This window comes from Saccoglossus kowalevskii, chromosome 17 (genome assembly GCF_978046115.1).
Source record: "Saccoglossus kowalevskii chromosome 17, keSacKowa6.1, whole genome shotgun sequence".
NCBI classification, from domain to species: Eukaryota; Metazoa; Hemichordata; class Enteropneusta; family Harrimaniidae; genus Saccoglossus; species Saccoglossus kowalevskii.
The window spans coordinates 14,317,289-14,345,129 of NC_140657.1; the positions used below are offsets into that span (position 1 = coordinate 14,317,289).

A 27,841-nucleotide genomic window follows, 5' to 3' on the forward strand; every position below is an offset into this window, starting at 1 on the left:
GAGAAGACCTCTCCGTGGCTCTATACTAATCTATCTAGATTGGTTTTTGGGAGAAGTCCTCTCTTGATGGCTCAAAAGAAAGAGACCTCTCTTGATGGCTCTACAAGAGACCTCTCTAGATGGCTCTATGGGAGAAGCCCTTACTTGATGGCTCTACAAGAGACCTTACTTGATGGCTCTATGGGAGAAGACCTTTCTTGGTGGCTCTACAGATCTCTCTAGATGGCTCTATGGGAGAAGACCTCTCTTGATGGCTCTACATGCAATCTTTTTAGATGGCTCTATGGGAGAAGACCTCTCTTGTTGATGGCTCTATGGGAGAAGACCTCTCTTAGTGGCTCTACAGGAGATCCCTCTAGATGGCTCTATGGGAGAAGACCTCTCTTGATGGCTCTACAGGAGATCTCTCTAGATGGCTCTATGGGAGAAGACCTCTCTTAATGGCTCTATGAGAGAAGACCTCTCTTGATGGCTCTACAAGCAATCTCTCTTGATGGCTCTATGGGAGAAGACCTCTCTTGATGGCTCTATGGGGAAAATGTCTCTCGACATTGGTCACTGGATGAAAACCTATCAGTCTTTCACTGGCTGGAGACCTATCAAGCAGTGTACACCTTTCTTGTATGCTTCCTGGGTGATGGAACACACCATCACTCCCTCTGTGAAAACAGTTTGCCATGATTTTCTGGGTGAAGCCTCTCTCTCTTGATGTTCCATAAATGAGGATATATCACAGTAGCTCACTGGGTGACAACCTCTCTTGATAGCTCCCTGGGTGAAAAATTCTGCCAGTAACCCTCTGATCAGTAACCACATATACATTCCCATAAAGACATAAAAAATCATTTAAATGTATTAATTTATTCAATAGTCTTTTTTTTCCACCAAATGTGTAAAAACAAAATGTAAAATAAAAACAATCCTCAACTTTTTCATGTATAATTGACTGTAAACAGAATCTGATGGGGGTTGATACAGTATTCATCAACAAAAACGCAATCATGAAATGAATTATTTTAACCTCATAAATGCATCATTACAAATACACAATGTTCAAGCTGTAGAATATGAATTATCTGCAAGCATCGACCTAGATTTACATGCGAGTAAGAAGCAATCCTATTTATTTGGAAGGAACATGTAGACTGCTCACCATTGCCAAAAGATATTAAAGCAATGAATAACAGGTTCTCATAATACATCACAATCGTGGCAGTGCAGAAGACAGTAAATAGCCACCCATATACAATATAATAAATTATTAACCATATTAACCCAACATGGTCTGATGTAATCTGCATATCAAACTGTGGAAAGCGAATTTGAATACAGTGTGACTGATAGACTAGCCTCAAAAACACAAGAATCTGGGTAATTTGTTTTATGGTAACAGTATCGAAACATAAAATCAGACAAATACAACCCATCGAACAGCAGATTTTCACTGAAGTGGGAGGAAGAGAGGAACAAATGAAATAAATCATGTAGAAACAAAAATAAAACAAACTTAACACCATAATGTATTAATAGGAGACATAAATAAGAAATTTACAAATAAATCACACAGAAGGATTATGTACAAAGGTCACATTGCTGACCAAGCAATGGTAAAAATACAAGATAATCCATCCGCTTTGTTGAAACATTACATGCAATTTAAACTACGGTAATGGTGGCTATAAAAGTAAACAAGATATTGTCATATATCAGGTTGTATACATGAACAGTCTTACTAGATGTCTCATGAATATGATTCGTCTAGATGACCGAATTGCCATGTGTTATGTACAACAAATCCTTTGCAGTATGCATAGCACCACCAAGCATTTTTAGTGGCTTTCATTAGCACAGGCTGGAAAAAAATTGGCAATGTTTGGTCTAGCTATGATTTCCACCTATCACATGTATGAGACGTACTGTGAATTGAAGAATGGGAAGGTAAATGTCAAAACCTTAGGGGCCAGCAGGTGTATATCTATCCATATGCAACTTGCCACTAATTTAAATCTGAAATAAGTTCTGCGATTGTCCAACTTGTTCTGCATACTGAATCACTGCTCAGGCAATAATTGATATCATTTTTGCAACCAGCAGAGCAAAGTTTTAACATTTTTGCAACTAGCAAAGCACTGTTTCATCATTTTTGCAACCAGCAGAGCAAAGTTTTAACATTTTTGCAACCACCGTTTACCTGGTGTTTTTAGGGCTTTGAGAGCTATTTGCTCATATGTATAGAATACTGTATAATGAATGCAATGACTTCCAATCACAGACATAGCTGCCTGCATTATCCGTAGTACAAATTGGAACCCAAAAGTTATTGTAGACAAGCCCAAGAAAAATTACTATTGGGCACCAGGCATTAATCATGTTGCTAAGAGAAAGCAATACTTCAAACGCCAACATTTAATATTGCAGATTATGTTATTCATGTTACAGGGCACAGTATTGGTGGATCAAGCGTTATTCAGTATCAACACAATAGTAGCCATTCTGTAAATCAGGAAAGGGTGGGGGGTAAGGGTTGTTTGTGTGAAAGATTAATGTCAATTTTCATCACGGTTGAAATATTTATCAGTCTTGGGGTATTTGTGCGGATCAAAATCTTTATCTTGCTGTAATCGTCTTTGAATGGTGTTTTTAATTTGGTGTTCATAGGCTGCATGCAAATCTGGATTATCACGAACTTCTTCGGTAACTTCCTCCATGCTTGTTAACGGTTCAACATTAGCCGCTTCAATTGCACGCTGTAAAGTAGTTGGTAAAATATCTTCTACTCCCCCAACAGGACGCCCTGGCTTCATCAACTGGAGGAAGCGAGAAAAAAAAAAGAATCCCAAAATAGATACACATTATGTATAAGTGACTGACAAAAAACGTTTTCGATCAATATACAAAAGAAAAGGTTATGTTTCAGTTTCACTGGCTAAGGTGAATAAATTCATTTTGCTGGCTAAATTGCATGCACAGTTAAATGTAGATAAAAATTTCAGATTTCACATGCTCTGGGTAAACGATGACAGTGGCATACAAGACATACCTTCCTTCTCTTGGGTGGCATCCCACTAAGATATGCATCACTCATTGGTGGTTGTGGTGCTTGGCGCCGCTGACGTACGATGTCGTTGTTGATTACCGGCACCCAGTCCTATTGAGGAGAAAATAAAGTTCAGGATTTACTTTGTGCCAGTTATTTCAATATTTCATATACACTATGTTGAGGGCAAATTTGCTTCATTGTGCACCCAACTCTGCTGAGGGCCAAAAAATTACCTCAGTGAAAAGTTCACAGTGACCTCCTGTCTTAAGAACCCAAGGGATATGTTCACTGTGACTTACCGTCTCAAAGACACAAGTGAAATGTTCACAGTGACTCTCTGTCTTAAAGAAACCTTCCACTGAATTATATGTTTATTTAAAAAACCATGAAAACTCACAGCAGGAACAACACTCTGCCAATCAGCTTCTTTATCAACACCATTCTCTTCCATGGATGGAGGTGATGCAGCTGCCGCTAGAGGGGGTACTTCTTCTGACATTGACGGGGAAGGCACATCAGCTGCGTCATCTTCAACCTCCATCTGAAGTTACAGAACAACAACAAAATAAAATCAAAGAAAGCTAAGAAAAAACAAGCCATGCATGGCACAGTCCCTGTTAGTTTGAGATATTTGAGATATATAGTTATGTTTATAGTAATATAGCTGGAATATAACCATGTCAGGAATATGATTTTTTTAACATTAAAATGATTGACATTTGTATCTGATCCTCAAACAAGTCCATATTGAGAGATATTGCTCTGGAACAGCATTCAAAATCAGCCATTTTGAATACATGTATATATATATATATATATAACATGATGTATAACAAATATATAAAATTTGAATATAATCAGTCAAAGTATTTAAGAGATATGGCTCTAGAAGCCCAATCATTAAAACAAAATGGCCACCAGTCAGCTATTTTGAATCCAATCTGAAAATAAAATGACATGCATCAGGAACCTGTAATGTCTAACGTGTGTTATAAGTTTGAACAAAATCCATCCATAAATGCAAGAAATGCTTGATATTCGAGGATTTTTTTAGCACAAAAATAGCACACTTTGAAAAAGATCATCAAACCAATATATCCGTATATCTGTGACATGATGTATAATGAATATTAAAAATTTGAACATAATCAGACAAAACAAGTCAGACATATGGGTCTGGAAACCCATTCATTAAAACAAAATGGCCGCCAGACAGCCATTTTGAATCTGTTCTGAAAAATAAAATGACGTGCATCAGGAACCCGTAATGTCTAATGTATGTACCAAGTTTGAACGAAATCCATCCATAAATGCCAGAAATGCTTGATATTTGATGATTTTTTAGTACAAAAATGACAACCATTCGGCCATCTTGAATCAGATCGTAAAACAAAATGATGTGCATCAAGGTCCTATAATGTCCAATGTAGATACAAGGTTTGACCAAAATCCATCTGTAAACAACCGGGAAATGCTCGATTTTGATGATTTTTAGCACAAAAATGGCCGCCATTCGGCCATCTTGAATCAGATCATGAAACAAATTGACATGCATATGTATGATATCATGTATGATGTATGTGTGAAGTTTGATTGTGATTGGTCCAGGCATTTCTAAGATACAGGTCCGGACGCACGCACAGACGCACGCACGCACACACAGAGGTCAAAACATAAGTCCCCGTTTTCGGACTGCGTCCGAACGAGGACTAAAAACTCTTGTGTGCAGAAGGTACTAGAAGCATGAAGTACAAATAAAGAGTACCGTATTTACTACATTAGAAACACATCTCAAAATTATTAAAATACGTCTAATTTTGGCCATCTGTCATTGAAATTTAAGCACATGTAAGTCTGAAGAAGCAAATACGGTATTTGAAATTATATAATCTAAAGGAATAATCAGGATGGTTCGGTAACTAGGATATAACAATTAAAAATAATTAATGAAATCCTGATCAATGGTACCTTTGTTGTATCTGATGAAATCTGGTCTGTCTCCATCTTATCAGTTGAACTGCTCACATCATCAGATATTGCCATGGAAACTGTTTCCTCACATGCACTGGTTTCTACTAATAAGAAATGACACATAGCATGTTAGCCTGATAAGTTCGTGTGAGTTGCGCCCTCTGTGGTGCTCCAAACCCAACGCACGCCTGAGAGAATGATGTAGTTTTTCTCTTTCCCGACAATGTTTTGTTGGCACCAATCAAATATCAGGAACAGCAGATAATGACAACCATCAAAGAGTAACCATACACGACAGAGTTTATTTGTTGACATAACGTGTGATAAGGTGTTACCAGGACAACCAAAATGAATATTCATTGAAACTCATTGCACGAAGGCGTGAACTTTGCAAATTTGCAATACTGATCTTGCCGATGAGACATACACTATTCTGTCAGGCGAGGGCGCCACTCACGCCTATATGTCAGGCTAGGCAAAAAGAACAAGAATCACAATCAATGGAATGTAAATAACACAAAATATTTACTTGTGTTTCTAACATTTGGCCTGTTATTTAAAAAGAATCAGACTAATTATTAGTGATATAATTCACAACAAGAAAAACAGAAGCACATATTTATTTTGAAAAGTGTAGTTTCTGGAATGCAATTTAGGATCTAGTAGAGTAAATATTACAGATGTATTCTTTGTATCGCGTGACAGTTCCTGACACTTAAGTGCAAGTCTGAAGGTAGATATTTAGTGCATTTGCCACCTATACCATGTTTGGTACTATAAGATCACCGTGATCATCTTCATATCATAATAGCATTATGGCAGAGTTAATACACAACCAGAGCTTAATCAAGATTTCCCCAAAGTCGCATTCATTAGTGCAATAATTCTTTGCCATAGAATTTGATCTCCTTATTGAATATCTGACATACTCATTCAAAGAAGGAACTGACTCCCTTTTTTTTATTTTGAGATCAACCCCACGTATAATTTGAACTTGGATCTAGTGATCATGAATCAAGTGCAACAATCAATACATGCATCCGATGATTGGTACATTTTTGCACTAAGGCACTTGAGATACTGTAAAATACTTTATTTCAGCTGGAATTAATTTTCGCTGAAAAAACTTTTTGGGTGTTTTGTATGGAATTTATTTTCACTGATTTTTGGGGACTTGAATGTAAAATATAAGAAAAAATGTATATTCATTGGATTGGATTTTCACTAAATCACTCGTTCAGCGAAAATAAATTCCAAGCGAAAATAAAGTATTTTACAGTATCAAAATGTAAATAGTTTAGAAAACTAGGTCGGTATACTTGTAAAGACATAGTTTCAGCTGCAATGTGTGAAAACAATATTGTTTACCTGCAACTGGAGGGGCTTTCCTCTTGATATAGCATGTGACTTCCTCTGGTCTGACCTGAAGTTCTTCTGTGAATGACTGCACATTCTGAGACACCATAGAAGTTATCCAAGCAATTACCCTAGTATTCATACCAGAGCTTATTGACCTCTAAAAAAAAAAAGACAGTCAGGTTATCATATACTTTAGTGTTGTTACTAACGTAAACTGCTACCATTTTTGCAATATGAAAAAGCGATTAAACTTAGAGTGGTTAAATGTCATAAAAGTCTCCTGAACCCCAGTATTAAAGATATTTATGACAAAATTTCACTTATTTTCCCTCAAGCCATTCATAGTATACTGTAAACAGCTTTTATGTTGCAAGAAAGAATTTCCGCAAATTTCGCAAGTCAATGAAAATTTTAAAGTGATTTTTTGAAATGTTTGTTTTTAACCTTTTCACCACCAGACTTTCTTGCCTAAATTTGAACCCTAATTTTGGAGCCAAAAGACAAAATTTGAGTCAATTTTCAGTTCTTACTCAAAATATTTGTCTATTTTTGTTCTATTCTTCAGAAGGAAAGTGCAGACTATAAATGGGAGTATTTTATGAATTTGTGATGAAATGAGAGAACTGGTGGGAAAAATGTTCCCCAATGCCATAAAATCTTGAAAAAGCAAAAATTTCTAGCAGTGAAAATCAAATGATGTACATACAGTATTATAGATCAGAACTTAAATTGTTTTATAAAATTTTATTGTTATTAGCACTTTTTCAAAGCCAAGATCAACTGTTTCTATGTTTTCCCCAAAAATGTTGATCATGTAATGTAAGTCAATGAGAAATTATTTACAGCTGGTCTCCCAAAATTAAGCCATACATGTACATTAAAATGTGAATACGTTGTACAAACAATTTGGTTTTGACAAATTATGACATACAAGGGGTTAATGTCTTATTCATCAAATGTCTTCAGTTTGGCAAAGTTAAATTTGTGATGAAATGAGGGAACTGGTGGGAAAAATGTTCCCCAATGCCATAAAATCTTGAAAAAGCAAAAATTTCTAGCAGTGAAAATCAAATGATGTACATACAGTATTATAGATCAGAACTTAAATTGTTTTATAAAATTTTATTGTTATTAGCACTTTTTCAAAGCCAAGATCAACTGTTTCTATGTTTTCCCCAAAAATGTTGATCATGTAATGTAAGTCAATGAGAAATTATTTACAGCTGGTCTCCCAAAATTAAGCAATACATGTACATTAAAATGTGAATACGTTGTACAAACAATTTGGTTTTGACAAATTATGGCATACAAGGGGTTAATGTCTTATTCATCAAATGTCTTCAGTTTGGCAAAGTTACTTTATATAGTTTCATCCCATTCTCTGGAGTCTATGCTTAAATGTATTCCTGATGTGTATCAGCGTCAATCAACACGAGATTCACATTGTCCATGGAGCAAGAGAACTATAATATTGTACTGCAATAGTACTGTAAAGGGGTTAATTAATCACTGGGTTTCAGTTTTGCTTATTTCGCTGACAGTAAAATGTGCTAAATTAAAACCCAGTGAATATGCAAAATTTGGCATAGAACACATTATCTAAATGATAAAACCGTGAATTTAAAACCCACTGAATATGCCTGAAATGGTAAATCAGTGAAATTGAAACCCAGTGAAAATTAGTCATTTCACAGTACTTCAACATCCCCAGTCTACTTACAGTTATATGTTGTAACATATCTTCTAATCCTTGTCTACCGTTTTCTAAACAGGATATATTTAAAGCAAACCATTCATGTATATATCGTGTAGTCATATTCAAAAATGTATTTGAAAACTGTTCATTAGAAACTGAAAACAGACAGATAGAAACAATTACGTCAGCAACATTATTTTTCCAAAGACAGCACACGATGAGTCAGTTTTAAAAAATACAAAACAAATTTCTATGATAAAACTCCAAAGGATCTGTGTGTTGTATATTTCGCAATGGTTTACTTATTCACAAGATGACAGCCAGGGTGCCAAAGTACCATGTTTTTTTTGGTACATTATTGGTACTATGGTTGTTGAGGCATAACAGTCTAAGATCTAAGATCTACTCTAAGATCATTGAATTTTTTGAACTATTTGAACTTTCTGATGGTTTGAATTGTATGAATAATAAGAAATATGTATTAAATGATAACATTTCAATGATTTCAGTGCGTCCAAATGTAGGACATTGTTTCAGCTTTGAAATAGATTGAGTAGTAAAATTACATTTGTAAACTCTTACAGAACATTGTTGCAAGCAGTAATTATGAACAAAGACCAAATCCAGTGAATCATTTAATATTTCCAAAATTCACGCATATTCTGACATAAAAATGAATTTATTACGATCACACACAGGTTTGTGGAGATGGCCATGTTAGTCTGTTTCAGCAGAATTGTACGAATCGAGCAATGTCCTTGGGTGTTGTTATATGTGAATAAATGCAATACCAGACACACCTGATGAATCTGTAGCTAGTTTGATTAATCTAGTTAAGACAACCCTTAGGAATTCTCCATTGGTTGCTAGCAAGTCAATATCATCCACAGTTGACAAGCGATTCTATGAATTTAGAAAAAAAAATTGCATGAAATGATGCGTTAACAATTCACATGGTAAAACCATGTGATCTTGATGTACATTTTGTTTTGACAGATCTAATTCAAAATGGCTGATTGGCGGCCATTTTGTTGAAAACAATACATATTCAAATGAATGCTGCTTGTCAATAGATATTAAAAGTTTCAAGTTATAGTCAGTTTCCGTGCGAGAATAGAAGGTCGAGTTCTAGCTCAAATTTATTTGCTGGTTTCCCTGGTTCCCAGTGTTCAGATGTTTACATGGCGAAGTCAACCCCCGTACACAGACGAATTTGAAACTTGTCTACTTTAGTGCAAGAATATAGAATATATATCACAAAGGGTGAAAACAATTATACACTGCGTGTCATTGTATATATTATTGGACAATTTTGTGAACTAGAAATTCAGCAGACTGTATACATTCATGTGTTCAAACTACCCCTTTATGAAAATTGTGAATGAAATTGACTACTCTAAAATATTAAGCTTGACATTGACAAATGATGCAGTCTTACCATCTCATCAGCCATTTCAATTTGTAATTGTTCTACCAATTTATTAACAGAACTCTGAAATAGAAAGAAAATACAGATTGTGAATTGGATTTGTTTCATGGGGGCTTTGCTGGTTCTCAGCGTCCCTTACGAATGGCAAGTAGGATGCAGGTAACTAGTAATCGCCATATTGTTCCATTGGGCCGGGATCCCGACCCAAAGTTACGTGACTGAGCGACATCATTTGAAAACATTCTAATATTCATTTTCTGTAAACAAGTCTTCATTACGCCATGCCCATACATTATGCCTGCTTAGACTTACATATTTGAGATGTTTCTGTCATTTCTAACTGTTTTATATTCGCCCAACTTTCGAAAGTTAAAGGAAAGCCCTGCTCTAGGGCCACGAACGCGAGTGCTGACGTCAGGTAAACAAGAGAAATAGAACAAGCAACAAGATAGTGACAGACCAATCAGAATGCCGGAACCATTACTAGTTAGCGGCCTCTTGTGGCCATGACACTTGAGATGGGAACCAGCCAACATGGGGCAATAACTTGTACAAGAATGATTTTCAGGGCCGGGAACTACTGGTATATAAAGCTATGGTTAATCAATACACGAGCATAACAAATGTAATTTCTTCATTCAACATTCACTCCTCCCTACTAAGCCAAAATAAAAATTTGCAAGTGCAAATAATTAAAACAAGTCAGAAAATTCACTCTTATCAAAGATCGGTTTCTTTACCTGTATATTATCCTCAGTGGCTTCATTTCCATCCAGTATATGCTCGTTTACAAATTGTGTTAAGTTCGGACGCACTCTGTTCAGAACATCAGCTTGACCCACATAAAGAGTAACTACATCATGAAATGAAAAACTTCTGCCAATGAACTGGAACACATCATTGAAAAAACCTGCATGAAAAAAATGCAAATTAGAAGATACTGTCGTAAATGAAATGCATTTTGTACAAGCTTGAAGAAGTTCAATAAATGAAATAATTATTAGTAGATATCAATAAATAAATAAATTAAATAATTAATAAATATACAATATACTGATTTAATTGGAAATACATTTTCATGAATCAGTCATACTTGCAAAGACAGCGTCAAAATATTTAAGTTTCTGGTAAATATTATTATTATACATATTTGTACTGAGCATAGCTCTATAGATAGCATGACTATATATAGCAATGTATGAAATAAATCTATATATTCAAAGACAAAACAGTGTACTTCTGGTCAATGTGCCATTTTGTTTAATTAATTCGCAAATTATGCATAGCGAAACAACTCATTCATGATAAATCATCTTCAGAATATTGTTCAATAATCAGACATTTATTTTCAGACTGACAATAGTTCAATTTTGATTCAGTTCAACAAAATCATTGCAATCACTGTTTAAAGTTTTAATGTTGTTTTTAAATATGTCTTGTGAAGACTGAAGCCATATTCAGATGGTAAATTGTTCCACAATTGAGGCGACATGACTGAGAAAGCACGCCAGCCATATGTTCTCAATGTTTTAAAATTATCAATACATTTTAGGAGTTCCCTTATTATTGTTTCATTTTATTGCAAAAGATGCATTTGTAATTACATTGACAGGCAATGTTGGGGAATTCCCATGATGTCATTTCCTGTTTGTAGATCAGACTACAAAAAAGTTTATTTAGGATTCCTGGGTTGAAAATGCAGCATTTACAGATGAAATAGGTCAAAAATCACAGAAACAGTCAAAAAAAAATCTCTAAATTACTTCCCAGAAAAAAAAATGTGCAGAAATCATGCATATATCAAACAAGCAGCCTGTTGGCTGAGATAGCTCCGCTGTTAGCAATGCACATTTCAATTAAAGAAGTGAAGACATCATTAGAAAATGAACAATATGTATAGTATCAAAGCAATGGGACTTGCTGTTTTCAACAAGAATTCAAAAATATCATTTTTTACCATAAATGATTGTGGTGTTTAACAAGAAGAAAATATCACTTTTTACCAAAAATGATAAAAATATTCATCAAAATTAGAGAATTTAAAATATCATGAAATAAACAAATTTGAGAGTGGTCCACATGTAGTACCTATATATGTAATATCAAAGCAATTGGACTTGCGGTTTTTAACATGAAATCGAAAATATCATTTTTTTACCAAAAATGTTCACCAAAATTAGAGAATTGAAGATATCATTACAAAATGAACAAATCTGAGAGAGGTCCACATGTAGTACCTATATATGTAATATCAAAGCAATTGGACTTGCGGTTTTTAACAGGAAGTTGAAAATATCACTTTTTACCAAAAATGACAAAAATATTCACCAAAATTAGAGAATTAAAGATATCATTACAAAATGAACAAATCTGAGAGAGGTCCACATGTAGTACCTATATATGTAATATCAAAGCAATTTGACTTGCGCTTTTTAACAAGAAGTCAAAAATATCACTTTCTACCAAAAATGACAAAAATATTCACCAAAATTAGAGAATTGAAGATATCATTACAAAATGAACAAATCTGGGAGAGATTTACATGTAGTACCTATATATGTAATATCAAAGCAATTTGACTTGCGCTTCTTAACAAGAAGTCAAAAATATCACTTTTTACCAAAAATGACAAAAATATTCACCAAAATTAGAGAATTGAAGATATCATTACAAAATGAACAAATCTGGGAGAGATTTACATGTAGTACCTATACATGTATATGTAATATCAAAGCAATCGGACTTGCGTTTTTTAACAAGAAGTCGAAAATATCACTTTTTATCAAAAATGACAAAAATATTCACCAAAATTAGAGAATTGAAGATATCATCATGAAATGAACAAATCTGAGAGAGGTCTACCCAAGGTACATATACACCAAGTATCAAAACACTCAGGCTTGTAGTTTTCAAGAAGAAGTCGAAAAAGTAAAACATCGACACGGACGACGACGGACGCCGACGGACAACCACTCATATGATAAGCTCCACTCGACAAAGTCGACAGCAGAGCTAAAAATAGTGGGTGCAATCCCAAGAAATTAGCATGCAATCCCCATGTCCTGGATGAGGCAGTGAAGAGGCTGCAGTCTATCCATACAGACACATATGTAAACTACAACCTACCAGGACGACTTGTAGTAACTGCCGAACCCATACTATTCATGAAGTCCTCTATGCTTTCAAATTGTTCACGACCTTCCGATGCTTGACGCATCTGTTCTTCTAGACCACGCGCTACAGTGAAAAACGCATGATCTGATGGCGATGTTTGAACACCGTGTCTGCTACTGCCTGCACGAGAAGCAGCACCGCTGGTACTAAACAACTGGACAAACGGATTGTCTGAAACGTTAGCTGCAAACAAACAAGATTTAATTTGACACAGCATTAATGCGGAAATAATCAGAGCAATAAATATGTCTGAAATTTGAGAACGAGTCAAATGAGATATTACACTATAATAATAATGACGTTCCCATTAGGCCAAAAACAAAATTGTTTTGTTGCCTTCAGCGGCCGACCGAAAAATATGAAATATTGGGTCGCGTTTGTTTTCCCCATATACATCGGTTATTTACGATACCCTTAGTTTTCACGAGTTTGAAAAAAAAAAAAAAAAAAAATCCGACCGACCAACCCAATTTTTCAAAATCCCGACTTGAGGGCAACATAAGTTGTTGTTTTTTTTGGCCTTATTGAGAAATACTTACCCCCAATTGAGTTTCTGAAGCGGTTTAACATACCGTCAACAACTTCATCACCGGTACTAGAAGTATCCAATGCTGCCGACGAAGCAGCAGTTGTAGTTGTAGTATTAGTACTTGTAGTAGGAGATGCAGTAGTACGAGATGCAGTTGTGGCAGAAGTAGTGTTATTGTTATCATTAACTTCATTCGGTGGATGTGGTTGTAAATAGGGATTATGCTGATTTATGAGAGAGCCAACTAAATTACCAATCATATCAGCCAGCTGATCTTCTCCTTGAAGCTGGTAAAGTAAAATATAATGTTATGAGTACTGTTATAACATTTACAAAATTTCACCGACTTGCTAAATTACAGTGGTGGAAGACTTTATACTGATGAATAAGGTGACAAAGTTTGATAAAGTTTGGAATAGAATTAGTAAAGTTATTATGCACACAATAACAATTATTAACGACGACGACGACGACGACAACAACAACGACAACGCCGGACAAATTTGTTTTCCCTTCCATCTTTGATGGTACGGGCAAGGTAATAAAGTTGACCTTTTAGACTTCACCACCTAGGCTCCATAGAGAGGTAACACATTTCTACCAGGAAATTGGCATCAAATCAAATTCTATGTCAGCCTGGGTATATTGTGAATACGATACTGACTGTGCTTGGGCTACTGTAGCACTTTGTTAAAAATTCTACGATGAAGTAATGTCCAACTGCGTATGTTATTTACAGAAATCATCGCTTGCTTAGATTTCATGTTTTTTAAATAATCAAATTCAATATTCTTTGTTGCTCACAAATTCTTTAACAGAATAAAGACAGTAGCAGCTACGTCGTCAAAATTCAATTTTTGAATCTCTGGCAAAATGAAACCCAATGATATTTTCCTGTAAATTTTTTTCTTATTTGGAGCAGATTATAATACAAGGTTGTAGAAATACCAGTAGGTTGAGGGGCCTTGAGGTGCATTCAGTAGCGTATTGTTCAATTTGAGGACAAAATGTACTTTAAAAAAGAATGAGCAAAAGTGACGTAAAAAGGTGAAAATCTGTGTTCAATATTAGGATGTTTTATATTAAAGAAATATAGTATTTGGAGGTGTATACCGAGGATGGTGCTGGTGGAGTTGGAGTTGATGTTGGGCCACTGGTTGTTGCTGGTTGTGTCTGTCTTGCAGAAGTTGCAGAGCCTGTAGTCGCAGGCTGTGCTGGTGGTTCACGTAAGAAGAAGTGACGTGATGAGCAAGGTAAGAATGGATCACGATGGATATTCAGTCCAAGGAAATTGGCCACAGGAATCTGACGTCTTCCCGAAAACGGTGACCCAGGTGAGGATGTAGACGATGTGGTGCTTGATGTTGACTGAACAGTTGTCGCAGTCGACGATGACGTGCTAGTTGGACTCGATTGAACTGCAAATACAAAGAAACACAAATGCTGAAAATACATTCACAAAGTGTCAAGGCTGAAAACCCTGAAAACTGCACAAAACATTTTCGCTATGTTGTGAAAAGCAAAAACAGCTTATAATATTATTCAGTGAAATACTACATGCTGTACTACTGTAAAGGCATTTATTATTCACTGGGTTTTAAATTCGCTATTTTCTCATCCAATGATTTATTCAATCCAATCATTGAATATAACCCTACCTGTTGTAGAGGATGTGGAGGAGGACGTAGTTGTATTTGCAGGAGTACGCCTCCTACCAGGCGTTACACTGTGAACAGTTGCACCAGTGCTCTCAATAGATTCCACTAAAGACTGCAGAAATTCATCGGATAAACCCCCTTCATCGTCAATGTCAGGTCCACCGTCACCAGTTCCACCGCCGTTGCCACCACCACCACCAGTGCTGCTGCTGATGTTGCCACCACCAGTGCCACCGCTACCACCAAGAGTGGCATAATATGCCCCAGGTCTCAAAAACGCACCTGGTCCAAAAGTACCGGATGCCAGGTTAGTAGCAGATGGTCTTGTGGATGTTGTTGTGCTACTTGTCGAAGTGTTGGAGACTGTCCTGTTACTGAGATTCACCACTATGGAATTAAAAACAGTAATTATTAAATTAACAACTTGAAATGTTGTTCTTCACTTTTGTCACTGGAAAACTGTCACACAAAACAGGTACCTACAACACTTCTGTTCATTTCACAGACATAATTTCACCTATGAGAAAACAAATCAAAATTAGACTATGACAAAAACACTGGTTGTGGATGTTTCTGGAATGTGTTTTTCACTAATAATTTATCATTTTGAGTACTGCCTGTACATATTCATAATCTAACATCTCAAAAGATATTGATTTGGAAAAAAACAATAGAATTTACTGCAGTGATTGTGCATAAAGTACCAGGATGTGTGACCTTAAGAGGTCATGGAAAATACCAGGATGTGTGACCTTTAGAGGTCATGGGAAATACCAGGATGTATGAGCATTGAGGTCATGAAAAGTACAAAGTATGATCAGTTGTCGGTCATACTTTGGCAGTGAGCGAGCGCCCTCATACAATTTACCTGACCCTGACCAAAACTGTGGGTTTGTATCTGTTGAACTTGAACCAGGTTTGTATTCTTACCCTGTATGCTATGGGCAATAGGTATCATCATTATAGAACTGCCAGTGGTATTAGAACCAGGAGGAAGTGGACCGACAGTTGTTGATCCAGTACCACTAGGATTACCCATTCGTTGCTGACCAATGTTAATAACTGCGGGAAATCCAAACATGTTGTGATAATTAGAATCTTTAAATGCCAGACGAGGTCTCATCCATGTCCTTATGAAGAAATTGTGGTGATCCAAAATTTGGTTGAGATCTATGTTTGTGACTAGTCTGTGTCCAAACTGTGATGGAAATATAAGCCATTTATGAATTCAGCTGAATTCTACTTTCATTGTTGAAGTTATGTTTTTTTTGAAGTAATAATTTCATGTTGACTTCCATAAAAAGTCGACTGACTGTTAGTATTAGTTAGTAGTTAGTAATGGCATTAGTCAACTTCCAAAATGATAAAAAAAAATTTATGAAAATATCTACATTCTGTCAGGAGAAAATTACCATTTTTTAGTCGAGTATGTTATTTTAGCACTTGACGAATGAGAACGAAATATCGGCATATGCAGACTGATATGAGCACGGCACCATTGATCACTATACACATCAAAGATTAATTCGCCAATGAGAACACGGCTAATAAATATATTTCTATTTGTTCTAATTAGTATACTTACTCCATACTTCTCAAAAAAAGCCAGTTAATCTTAGTGGATTAATGGATAACACGCATTCTAACTAAGCATGTATGTATAGAGTAGTACAATAGATTATGCTGTCAAGTGTTTGACAAGTTGACTCAATATTTTTGATGTTTGCCGCTGTCATTTAGGGGAGATAGTCCCTCAAAGTAAGACGTATTCATCGGTTGACCTCTGTTTATGGGAAGGCTTGTACAACAAATAAAACATACCCAGTGCTTTTCAACCAATCAGTACGTTCTATTGCAGGACTATATGCACTAAATGTCCTTTTCTCAAATCAAATCTCTTAGTTCTCAACTAGGACTTTTATACAATGATGCAATACTGACAAAGTTGCTAAGAAACCACAAGGGTTGGGTTCAAACGTGGAACTCATACAGCAGTCGATCTGACAGACATGCTGCTCAATATGCTATACGGAACTTGATTCTGTCATTGGCTTGTGTGCTAGTTCATTCTATGATTGTTTGTTAGATCATGAATATTCATATGTTGATTATTATGCAGATTATGCGTATACAGCCTGCCTGTCTTTATTTCAGTATGCAAATTGTAAGAGAGCAATGACCACAAATTCAGACAAGCACACATGTTCTGTATGCATGCATTGCATAACAAATTTTTTAAACCTTTTATACCATATTTCACTTGCAAATAAGGACATGATCCCCTCTCCAAGAATTTCATATGAAATAGTTTACAGGACTCAGTGAAGGCCTACAAAAGTATGAACATTTCCACAAAACATATATCCTATAAATGGCTTGGGGCAGTAGATTTTAAATCTGATAAAGCCCTCCTACTTGGACTCTTCTAGGATATAAATTTCTCCCCGTAATAAAATGACTCAGGTCAGACTATATATGCCAGAAAAGTCTTTGCAGTCAAGCTTTATCAAATATACATAAACTTTCAACATCAGTAGATTCGCTAGTTTAAATGTTTCGGACATACAACTTGTCTAATCATGTGTGAATCTAAACAAGAAATTAGGCCAAAGACGATTTTTTTTTACTGGTAATTGTGAAACTCACCTGTCCACTGGGACAAGTAATTTCTGGGAACTACTACATCTGGACAAAATCAGACTGCGAAGGACAGTTGAAAAGGCCACAATTTTGTTTCCTATATGTGACATTAGACAGAGTGGAAATTATACAAGCAGGAGAGCAAATCCGTGTGAGAATAAGATATTGACTTTACATGTTGGTGGTGACGGTGTGGTCTGCGAACTGCTAGTTGATGTTACTGATGATGTTGATACTGGTGCTGCTGCCGATGCCATCCCAGTTGACATTCTTGCTCCTAAAGTTGCATCTGTCGTGGTTACATTCCCATTGGGCTGTTAAAAAAACACACACAAAGAAGAAATGAATAGTAGTGCTAGATTAATTAGTATGAAACATGAAAAAAATTAATTAGGATGCAAATTGGTCTTAATTAGAATAAAAACTAATTAGATAATGAGGATCAAGTTTTCATCTCACATAACATCAAAATACAACAAGTATGAACAAAGAAATCAAAATGGCCACTAGTCGGCCATACTAAACTGAATCATGAAACAAAATACTGTGTTCATTGGGTTTAATTTTAGCACATTTGATGTTGCAGAGATACTGCGTTTAAAAACTCACTGGACTGGGAAGAAAATAATACATTTTATTGTTGAAGTTAAATATTCACTGGATTTTAAAGGGAGGTAGTCGTCACCTTCGCATGCATGCGTCAGATGGCTATTGCGTGTCATTGTTTATAAACAAGCGTCTACCCATGAGTCTTTGCATTTTAGCGCGTGTTGTTATCGTTGATTGGGAGGTGCGCAGGTGATGATCCTTCTGCTTTAATTTAACATATTTAACTGCCAATGAAAAAATGTGAAGATAAACCCAGCAAATAATGAAGGCCTATATTATAATATACATCTATGGCTGATAAAAGGTGAATAATTCAGTAGTAACCCTCTGGTGGGCAGATTAATATTCATAAAGGCATCAGTAATAGATAGTTTCTTCCATTTTTTTGATATTTAAGAAAAAAATATATGTATACATTTTTTAAATAAAGACAATCCATTATGAAAATTGCTAAATATCAGAGAGATTGCAAGCAACATAATCCGTAGAATAAAAGTGAAAGAAACTTTGAAAGTAGCCAGTTAAGTAGAAGCATTTATACAAGGCAAAATTTGATATGTTGAAAAATAAAAACACACAAGAACATACAATGTACAAGCTGTTCTCTGATTGGTCAAACTGTTAGGTGTTAGGGTTGAGTAGCCAATCAGGCACAATCTAGTAAGCTGCATTGCATTGCATTGCATTGAATTGACTTAAAGCAGCTTAGACTCGGAGCAGCACCAGATTATTCAACAGTGAAACTCACCAACATAGCTCCACGTGCACTCTGCTGTAACATCTGAAACGCAGGTGTTGGCGGCGCTCTTAGTATCCGTGGTGACGGTGTCATGAAATCTACCATACAGTCTGACATGCTGTGGTAAGCATGGCTGATATAGTGCAATATTTCAGTCACTAAATTACAATCTCTCTGGGCAGAACGTACAGCATTCTCCTGTGAAAATTAATTAAAGTTATCATCTTTCATCTACTAAATTGATATCTTTATTAAAGACAGAATAACAAGTGAAATCTCCTTGGCAAAAAAAAAAGCATGTGAAAAGCCACAGGTTTTATAATAAAAAGGTCCATGTATGGTTTAAAATTAAGTTCAAGCACAGTCGTTGTAAGCAGTTTCTATCAAGTGTCAGTTTTTGCCGTCTTAAGTCACTTTATACATTGTACATGTACCAGTAGGTCCAAAGGATATATAACAATGAATATAATAGCAATGACTTTATCAGGGATTTTTTTAAACAAGGGAACAGGAGTGCAGCGCCCTCATGTCATGGCCATGCGCCCCCTTACCCTGTGGAGCAGATCCTCTGGCAACCATAAAATTCTGATTGACCAGGAATCACATGTGGTAACAGTCTACAACTGTGACTTGTCTGATAGTAATTTTGGCCCCAAGGAAGCCATAGAATGCTCCATTTTAACTTAGAACTATCAAAATCTCCACACCCTGCTAGGGAGAATCTTATCTCCCCCACTTTGTGGCGTCGCTAAATTGCAGTGCTCCCTCTTGCATTTTTTCCTAGAAAAACCTGTTTATGCCTCAATTTGATAATAAATTTCCTATGTCTGGAATGTGTGTGTTTTCAATGCAACCAAAGATGTTTTTTCATAATAGGATCAAATCATTACATAAAGTGTAATTGATAAAGACTTACATTCCCAGTAAAACTAGGGTCTTGTCTCATAAGCTGTTGAAATCTGTCTAAATGTGGCCGTAAGCGGTTGTGTAATGTAGCCATTTCATCTACCAAATCAGCCATTGTTCCAACGTTGGGATGACTACAAAATGACAAATCAAGTGTTATACAGGTCTCAACAATATATGGATACCATAGCAACCAACGGTCAGTATTTGAAAACAAGACAGATGTAATACTTGGCAGTATATAAAGATATGAACTGGCATTTTGTAGCTTTTTGGAGATTTATCGTAACAGTGGATCACACACAATTTACCGGTAAGGATGTTTGTGAATTCAAATTATATTGTTACCATGGTTGCATGGATACACAGAAAACCTTTATTGGCCAGACCAATATTTTTTTTGGAATCACAATTTGTATGATTTGCACTAGAATAAATATTTAAATCTGAATATAGATTTTACCAGGCTTAATCACTACAATAACATGCAAGATTACTAAGCTCTGTACCAAGTTTATTATACTTACTTCAAGCCTAATGTTATTTGTGAAAGCAAAGAACTAGTTAATGATCTTGGACTTGTACTTCCACTGCTTGTAGTGGTAGTGGCAGTCGTAGAAGCGGTACCCGAGGAGGCTGTGGTATCCGAAGTGGTAGTATCCATGCTTTCTGTTGTACCGTTCCCTCTAGTACTTGACGGTCTGTCACCAGAGCCACGTCTGCTTGGAGTGTACTGAATGGCAAGCAAAGCAGTCAAAATGAAAATTCAAGGTATCGTAGTTGGTCTAATGACAATGCAGCTACAATCATAGGGCAAGTATGCCCAAGAATACTTTGGCGGGATAGTGAACATACACAGATTTAATATTGGCAATCTATTAACATGAGAACATGTGGACTGGAGATAGCAGGCAGGCATACATATGACAAATACAACAAAATTAACACAGGACATACATCACACTGAACATTTTTTTTAAATAAACATCTCTTAGTTCTTTCTCAGGTCATGTTTGAACAAAGATATGGTAAATCCTGTGCTGAGCAATATACCTACCTCAAGTCTGTCAATAATTTCATTTGCTTGTTGAATCATTCTTCGTACATGTACAACTCGTTGTTGAGATTCACTAAGTAGTTGTGGCGCGGCAATCTGACCTAGATTAATGTGCACATCCACTGCAGAGCCATCAGCCTGCAATCACATGAATATGAATATGTATGTGAAGAACCTTGACTTGGTAATAGGGTAGGATAGGTGTAGATACAGTATCAACATGCAAAATCATGATGTCTATAGTCATCATCAAAGGAACTTCATTAAAATGGTCTTTATAGACAGGTGGTCTTTGTATGGAGATTTATATGGAGGAGGTGCTACCATTGCAACTTGAGGAAATTAAAAATGTTTTTACAAATAAAATGCTAATTATTATTTTGTTATCTATAGTAAGCAAAGGCAAATCAGCATAAATAATGCATAAGGTGGTCACATAAGACAATTGGTCTTTATACACAGGTTATATGTTATGCCTTGAGACTTACTAAAAGTGGTCACTATACGCAGGTGGTTTTTATACACAGGTTGATAATATGTTATGCCTTGAGACTTACTAAAAGTTGTCACTATAGACAGGTTGTCTTTATACACAGGTTAGTAATATGTTATGCCTTGAGACTTACTAAAAGTTGTCACTATATGCAGGTGGTCTTTATACACAGGTTATATGTTATGCCTTGTGACTTACTAAAAGTGGTCACTATACGCAGGTTGTCTTTATTACACAGGTTAGTAATATGTTATGCCTTGGGACTTACTAAAAGTTGTCACTATATGCAGGTGGTCTTTATACACAGGTTGATAATATGTTATGCCTTGGGACTTACTAAAAGTGGTCACTATACACAGGTGGTCTTTATACACAGGTTGAGAATATGTTATGCCTTGGGACTTACTAAAAGTAGTCACTATACGCAGGTGGTCTTTATACACAGGTTAGGAATATGTCATGCTTTGGGACTTACTAAAAGTGGTCACTATATGCAGGTGGTCTTTATACACAGGTTAATAATATGTTATGCCCTTGGGACTTACTAAAAGTAGTCACTATAGGCAGGTGGTCTTTATACACAGGTTGATAATATGTTATGCCCTTGGGACTTACTAAAAGTAGTCACTATACGCAGGTGGTCTTTATACACAGGTTAGGAATATGTCATGCTTTGGGACTTACTAAAAGTGGTCACTATACGCAGGTGGTTTTTATACACAGGTTGAGAATATGTTATGCCTTGGGACTTACTAAAAGTTGTCACTATATGCAGGTGGTCTTTATACACAGGTTGATAATATGTTATGCCCTTGGGACTTACTAAAAGTAGTCACTATAGGCAGGTGGTCTTTATACACAGGTTGATAATATGTTATGCCCTTGGGACTTACTAAAAGTAGTCACTATACGCAGATGGTCTTTATACACAGGTTGGTAATATGTTATGCCTTGAGACTTGCTAAAAGTGGTCACTATAGGCAGGTTGTCTTTATACACAGGTTGATAATATGTTATGCCCTTGGGACTTACTAAAAGTAGTCACTATATGCAGGTGGTCTTTATACACAGGTTAGTAATATGTTATGCCTTGTGACTTACTAAAAGTGGTCACTATATGCAGGTGGTCTTTATACACAGGTTAGTAATATGTTATGCCTTGAGACTTACTAAAAGTGGTCACTATACGCAAATGGTCTTTATACACAGGTTAGTAATATGTTATGCCTTGAGACTTACTAAAAGTGGTCACTATACGCAAATGGTCTTTATACACAGGTTAGTAATATGTTATGCCTTGTGACTTACTAAAAGTAGTCACTATATGCAGGTGGTCTTTATACACAGGTTGATAATATGTTATGCCTTGGGACTTACTAAAAGTTGTCACTATATGCAGATGGTCTTTATACACAGGTTAGTAATATGTTATGCCCTTGGGACTTACTAAAAGTGGTCACTATACGCAGATGGTCTTTATACACAGGTTAGTAATATGTTATGCCTTGTGACTTACTAAAAGTAGTCACTATATGCAGGTGGTCTTTATACACAGGTTGATAATATGTTATGCCTTGTGACTTACTAAAAGTTGTCACTATATGCAGGTGGTCTTTATACACAGGTTAGTAATATGTTATGCCTTGGGACTTACTAAAAGTTGTCACTATATGCAGATGGTCTTTATACACAGGTTAGTAATATGTTATGCCTTGGGACTTACTAAAAGTAGTCACTATATGCAGGCGGTCTTTATACACAGGTTATATGTTATGCCTTGAGACTTACTAAAAGTGGTCACTATATGCAGGTGGTCTTTATACACAGGTTGATAATATGTTATGCCTTGGGACTTTATTACTAAAAGTGGTCACTATAGGCACTATACACATGCTATGTGTTATGCCTTGGGACTTACAATGTACTAAAAGTTGTAATTAATAGGCAGGTCTTTGTATGAACAGGTGATCACTAACATAGGCTTTACTGTATTTTGTTTTTATCTGGCTTAATGCATAAAATACTGTAAACATCTTTAATTTCATGGGAGACAAATTTCCGAGAGTCAGTGACTATCTTGTAATGTTATTGCAGCAAAAATCCACCGGTGTCCTAAAGACACATAGCCGCATCACAAAAATCATTGGAATCATCATAGCACAAACATCCTGACCAGTGAAAATTAAGTATTTACAGTGCTCTACAAATAGAAATGTTACAAGTAAAGACTTTTAATGAATACATAATCAGACTTACGGATTGCCTTGATGTGACCCGAGCATTCCTTCCAACATCACCCATCCCGCCTACTACCTGCTGTACAATACGCTGAGAACACAAACAAAATGCAGTTACTCTTGAAATACAAACTAAGTGATGAAGTCAATTTAGGGGTATTGATCCTCATTGAATTACTGTAAAAGCATTTTATATTCACACAATTTTAATTTCACCGTTCTAATGTTTTATATTCTCTGAATTTTAAACTGCAAATTTGATAGTAAATCAAGAAATTATTTTTTAATTTCACTGTCAGTGAAGTAAAAATATCGTGAAAAAATAATGCTTTTACAGTACAGTACAGTACAGTATAGTATAATTATACCCTGTATTGTAGAATACTTTATTTAACAAATTCATTTTCGCTGAAAACTACATTCACGATGATATGGAATAAAATGAAATCTGAATCTGCTGGAACCCAAAGTGAAAATGTTTGCTGAAACAAAATCAGAAAAATCAATTCAATTCCATTGCAAAGTAATGTATCATCGAATACATTTTGTTGGTAACAAATCTTCGATGACAGCAGAGCTAAAAATTTGATTAAATATTTAGTAATTAGATTTGACAAAGTCAATAAATAGCGTAGCTAAATATAGCACCGACTTTGTTTTCTTGCACACATCACCATAATTTTGTTTATATTATGACTGGTTTTCTTAACTTTGTATAGCCGATTATGAATTCCTATTCATTTCGCATGTATCAGCTGACTGGGCTAAGTGTGAAACAGAGTTCAACTGTACCTAAGACACAGTCAAAGTCTAGTAATGCAAGATAAAATGACACTAGTTATAGTAATAGTCACGCAGTTATATGAATTGCCAGTCTAGTCTAAAGCATGCATGACAACAGAATGACTGCAGTATAGTTGAACTATGACACTTAAAATTGAAAATGTCAAAAATCTGAACTTTTATTGAAATTATTTGCAGCACTTCATTACTGGATTTATTTCAATTTTATTTAATTTTATGAAGACAAACTGTCTGAAAAAATATAAATTGAACCAAGCATGAATTATTTCCATAGTTAATCTATGCATTTTCCATAAAAAATAATATTATTATTCAGAAAGTACCTTATACCTATATATGATTTTTTTCACCATACGTTACCGATCAAAATATTGAGATATGAGATGTACTTCACACAATGGTAAAAATTAATCGTGTTCAATGGTAAAATCAATGGGTCAAAAATTAACACTTTCATGATGCGTTTGATCCATTGTTTTGTGCAAAAAATAGTTCAGTGACTATGTCTTTTTATCTGGGTTTTGTGAGCAAGCAGCATAAAATAAAATCACTTTGTAAAGTCAAGAATATCGTCAACATTTAGTTGAAATACTTTTCATTTATAAATCAAATCGAAAAACCCTGACATTCATAGTTACACTGATCCAAGCCTGATGCATTACATCATTTATTGAGTAGTTTATTATCTGTCTTCAAAAAATCCTTGAATGCTGCCTAAGAAAACTCAACCACAACTGAAACAACATGTTATGTTAGGCTACCGCAGCTATTGCATTTATTACAGTACACATACTATACAACATGTCAAAGTCTTCAAACACAATTTTGCCGGCAATAAAACTTTAATGTGAATTTCATGAAGTTGATCAAACTATGTCACAATTGGTAATACTGTGCATGGGATATCTTAGTGACAGCGTAATACACAAAAAGCACATGGTATTTGGAATGTAAGAATGCTTAATTATAAAGATGGCTACATCACTGGTATAGTACATCCAACAGTGTTCTCCACCAATCAAAATGCAACAAAGTGAATTAATTTGCATATTATTAGCATAACATTGATCACATGATTTGCAAATTACATCCATATACCATATTTTTTCTATTAGTGGCACATGTAAATGCTAGGGACTATGTTCGTAATAAGTCATATTTGAAAGATCCAGTATTACAATAAATACAATGGTTCATGTGCTACAAATAGAGCAAATACGGTATTAGTTTAATATGAAATCTGAAATGATATGGAATGTCAGCTTTAATATGTTGGATTTATGATCGCTGGTTTATTAGTAAAAAGTCAAAATAAGCATGACGAAAGAAGCACATAGTCGATGTAAAGCAGGACTGAATTTGGAACAATTTTAAAGCGGGTGATCGCTGAAAACAGGGCTACATTGCCGTGTTAAAAACCCTGTGGAGAACACTGTAATGTTTACCTGGACGTGGTTAGGGTCAGTGACATCGGCGGGTAAAGTAAAAGCACCAACCACTATACTCTCTCGCGTTGTCGTAGGTGTACTTGATGACGTAGTTGTCTGTGTCCTATTTGCTGATGCTCTAGTTGCTGACGGCGGTGGCCGCTGAACTAAGTGTATCACTTTCCCGTCTACATTGTACTCAGATAGTTTCTTCTCATCCACCAAGACTCGTCCCTGGTAAATCAACCTTTGTAAGTTTGCTGGGATATCCTGAAAGGAACAAAGAATTCTGTTATTTATCTCACCTAGACCAACAACTCAAAAACTTCCATGTAAAAAATGTACTATACTATATTTAGGATAATTTTCTTTTTTACGACAGAACATCTGTTAAGACAAGCAGCCTGTCGGCTGAGATAGCTCCGCTGTTAGCAATGCACATTGCAATTAAAGAACAGAAGATATCGTTAGAAAATGAACAATATGTATAGTATCAAAGCAACAGGACTTGCTGTTTTCAACAAGAATTCAAAAATATCACTTTTCACCAAAAATAATCATCAAAATTAGATAATTGAAGATATCACCACAAAATTAACAAATCTGAAAGAGGTCCACATGTAGTACCTATATATGTAATATAAAAGAAATCAGACTTGCGGTTTTCAACAAGAAGTCAAAAATATAACTTTTTACCAAAAATTTAAAAAATATTCATTAAAATTAAAGAATTAAAGATTTCATCATGAAATGAACAAACCTGAGAGAGGACCACATGTAGTACCTATATATGTAATATCAAAGCAATTGGACTTGCGGTTTTAACAAGAAGTCAAAAATATCACTTTTTACCAAAAATGACAAAAATATTCACCAAAATTAGAGAATTGAAGATATCATTACAAAATAAACAAATCTGAGAGAGGTCCACATGTAGTACCTATATATGTAATATCAAAGCAATTGGACTTGAGGTTTTTAACAAAAAGTCGAAAATATCACTTTTTACCAAAAATGACAAAAATATTCACCAAAATTAGAGAATTGAAGATATCATCATGAAATGAACAAATCTGAGAGAGGTCTACCCAAGGTACATATACACCAAGTATCAAAGCATTCAGGATTGTAGTTTTCAAGAAGAAGTCGAAAAAGTAAAACATTGACACGGACGACGACGACGACGGACAATCACTCATATGATAAGCTCCGCTCGACAAAGTCGACAGCGAAGCTAAAAAATGTACTCACCACTGAATTTGCAATTTTCTCTTTGAACTCTTTCACTGTTATCTGTGAAATAAACAAACAACATGATGACATATCGCCACATGACTTAATAGACCATTTTCCGTACACTGCGAGAATCACACGCTATGCGTGAAATCGAACATAAAAACAGGACAAACAAAGGTCATAGCGTCGTAGTGGCGTCAAACATCGCGTGGGATTCGACAAACGCGAAAGTATTTTGGGGACATTTCCATGCTTAATAATGTGCTGTCCACATTTGATGATAGGCAATTTCGATTAAGTAAGGGTATTCGGAAGCAATATTCCTCTGTCGAAGATCGGCCGGTCGGTGTGAGCTACGAAATAAAGAAATTCGAGTTCAAAATCAAATCGTTCGATTTTTTCGGCAGACGTTCGACGCGCGTCTTTCATGCATCTCGTGAGATCTCGCAGTTGTACGGAAAATCACCTATTAACAGGACAATCCGGGACAGCATTATCAAGAGTGAATTCAAAACTGTTTAGAATAGAGCACCAACAAGGTAAACCCACATCCAGGGTTCTGCCCAGCCAGATTTGAGTGCCCGTCGATAATTAATATTCATGGAGTCATTAATATTCATGAGCTAATTAATATTCATGGAGTCATTAATATTCATGAGCTAATTAATATTCATTTTTCTACTAGCTATGATTTAACTACTTTAATTATTTTAACTTTTATTTTAAATATTTCAATGTAAAGTTAATCTGATTTGATAAAAGTGAAAAAATATTTATACCTTATTTTTGCAATCACGTCTAAAATACAAAATGTACGTATTTTGAGATATTGACCTC

The 27,841-nt window shown here is 35.4% G+C and overlaps 1 protein-coding gene across 3 annotated transcripts in view; it reads right to left on the bottom strand.

The window, feature by feature from the left end:
- Positions 1-842: 842 nt before the first annotated feature.
- Positions 843-27,841, bottom strand: part of LOC100374026 (large proline-rich protein BAG6-like) — a 41,375-nt gene continuing 14,376 nt past the window's right edge. The window contains exons 3-24 of one of the 3 annotated variants that reach the window (XM_085491778.1): positions 27,020-27,061; positions 25,838-26,038; positions 23,557-23,628; positions 20,808-20,945; positions 20,278-20,483; positions 19,761-19,884; positions 18,854-19,042; positions 17,672-17,810; positions 15,787-15,918; positions 14,857-15,243; positions 14,312-14,616; positions 13,209-13,485; positions 12,622-12,852; positions 10,236-10,405; positions 9,505-9,558; positions 8,867-8,969; positions 8,091-8,221; positions 6,380-6,527; positions 5,009-5,115; positions 3,438-3,581; positions 3,041-3,148; positions 843-2,807 (exon numbers count right to left, since the gene is read on the bottom strand). In XM_085491778.1, coding sequence (XP_085347904.1) covers positions 2,547-2,807; positions 3,041-3,148; positions 3,438-3,581; positions 5,009-5,115; positions 6,380-6,527; positions 8,091-8,221; positions 8,867-8,969; positions 9,505-9,558; positions 10,236-10,405; positions 12,622-12,852; positions 13,209-13,485; positions 14,312-14,616; positions 14,857-15,243; positions 15,787-15,918; positions 17,672-17,810; positions 18,854-19,042; positions 19,761-19,884; positions 20,278-20,483; positions 20,808-20,945; positions 23,557-23,628; positions 25,838-26,038; positions 27,020-27,061 — 3,669 coding nt within the window. In that variant the 3' untranslated portion in view covers positions 843-2,546. Of the gene's footprint in view, positions 2,808-3,040; positions 3,149-3,437; positions 3,582-5,008; positions 5,116-6,379; positions 6,528-8,090; positions 8,222-8,866; positions 8,970-9,504; positions 9,559-10,235; positions 10,406-12,621; positions 12,853-13,208; positions 13,486-14,311; positions 14,617-14,856; positions 15,244-15,786; positions 15,919-17,671; positions 17,811-18,853; positions 19,043-19,760; positions 19,885-20,277; positions 20,484-20,807; positions 20,946-23,556; positions 23,629-25,786; positions 26,039-27,019; positions 27,062-27,841 lie in introns of all 3 variants that reach the window. The other 2 variants (XM_085491776.1, XM_085491775.1) reach the window with 2 other exon arrangements.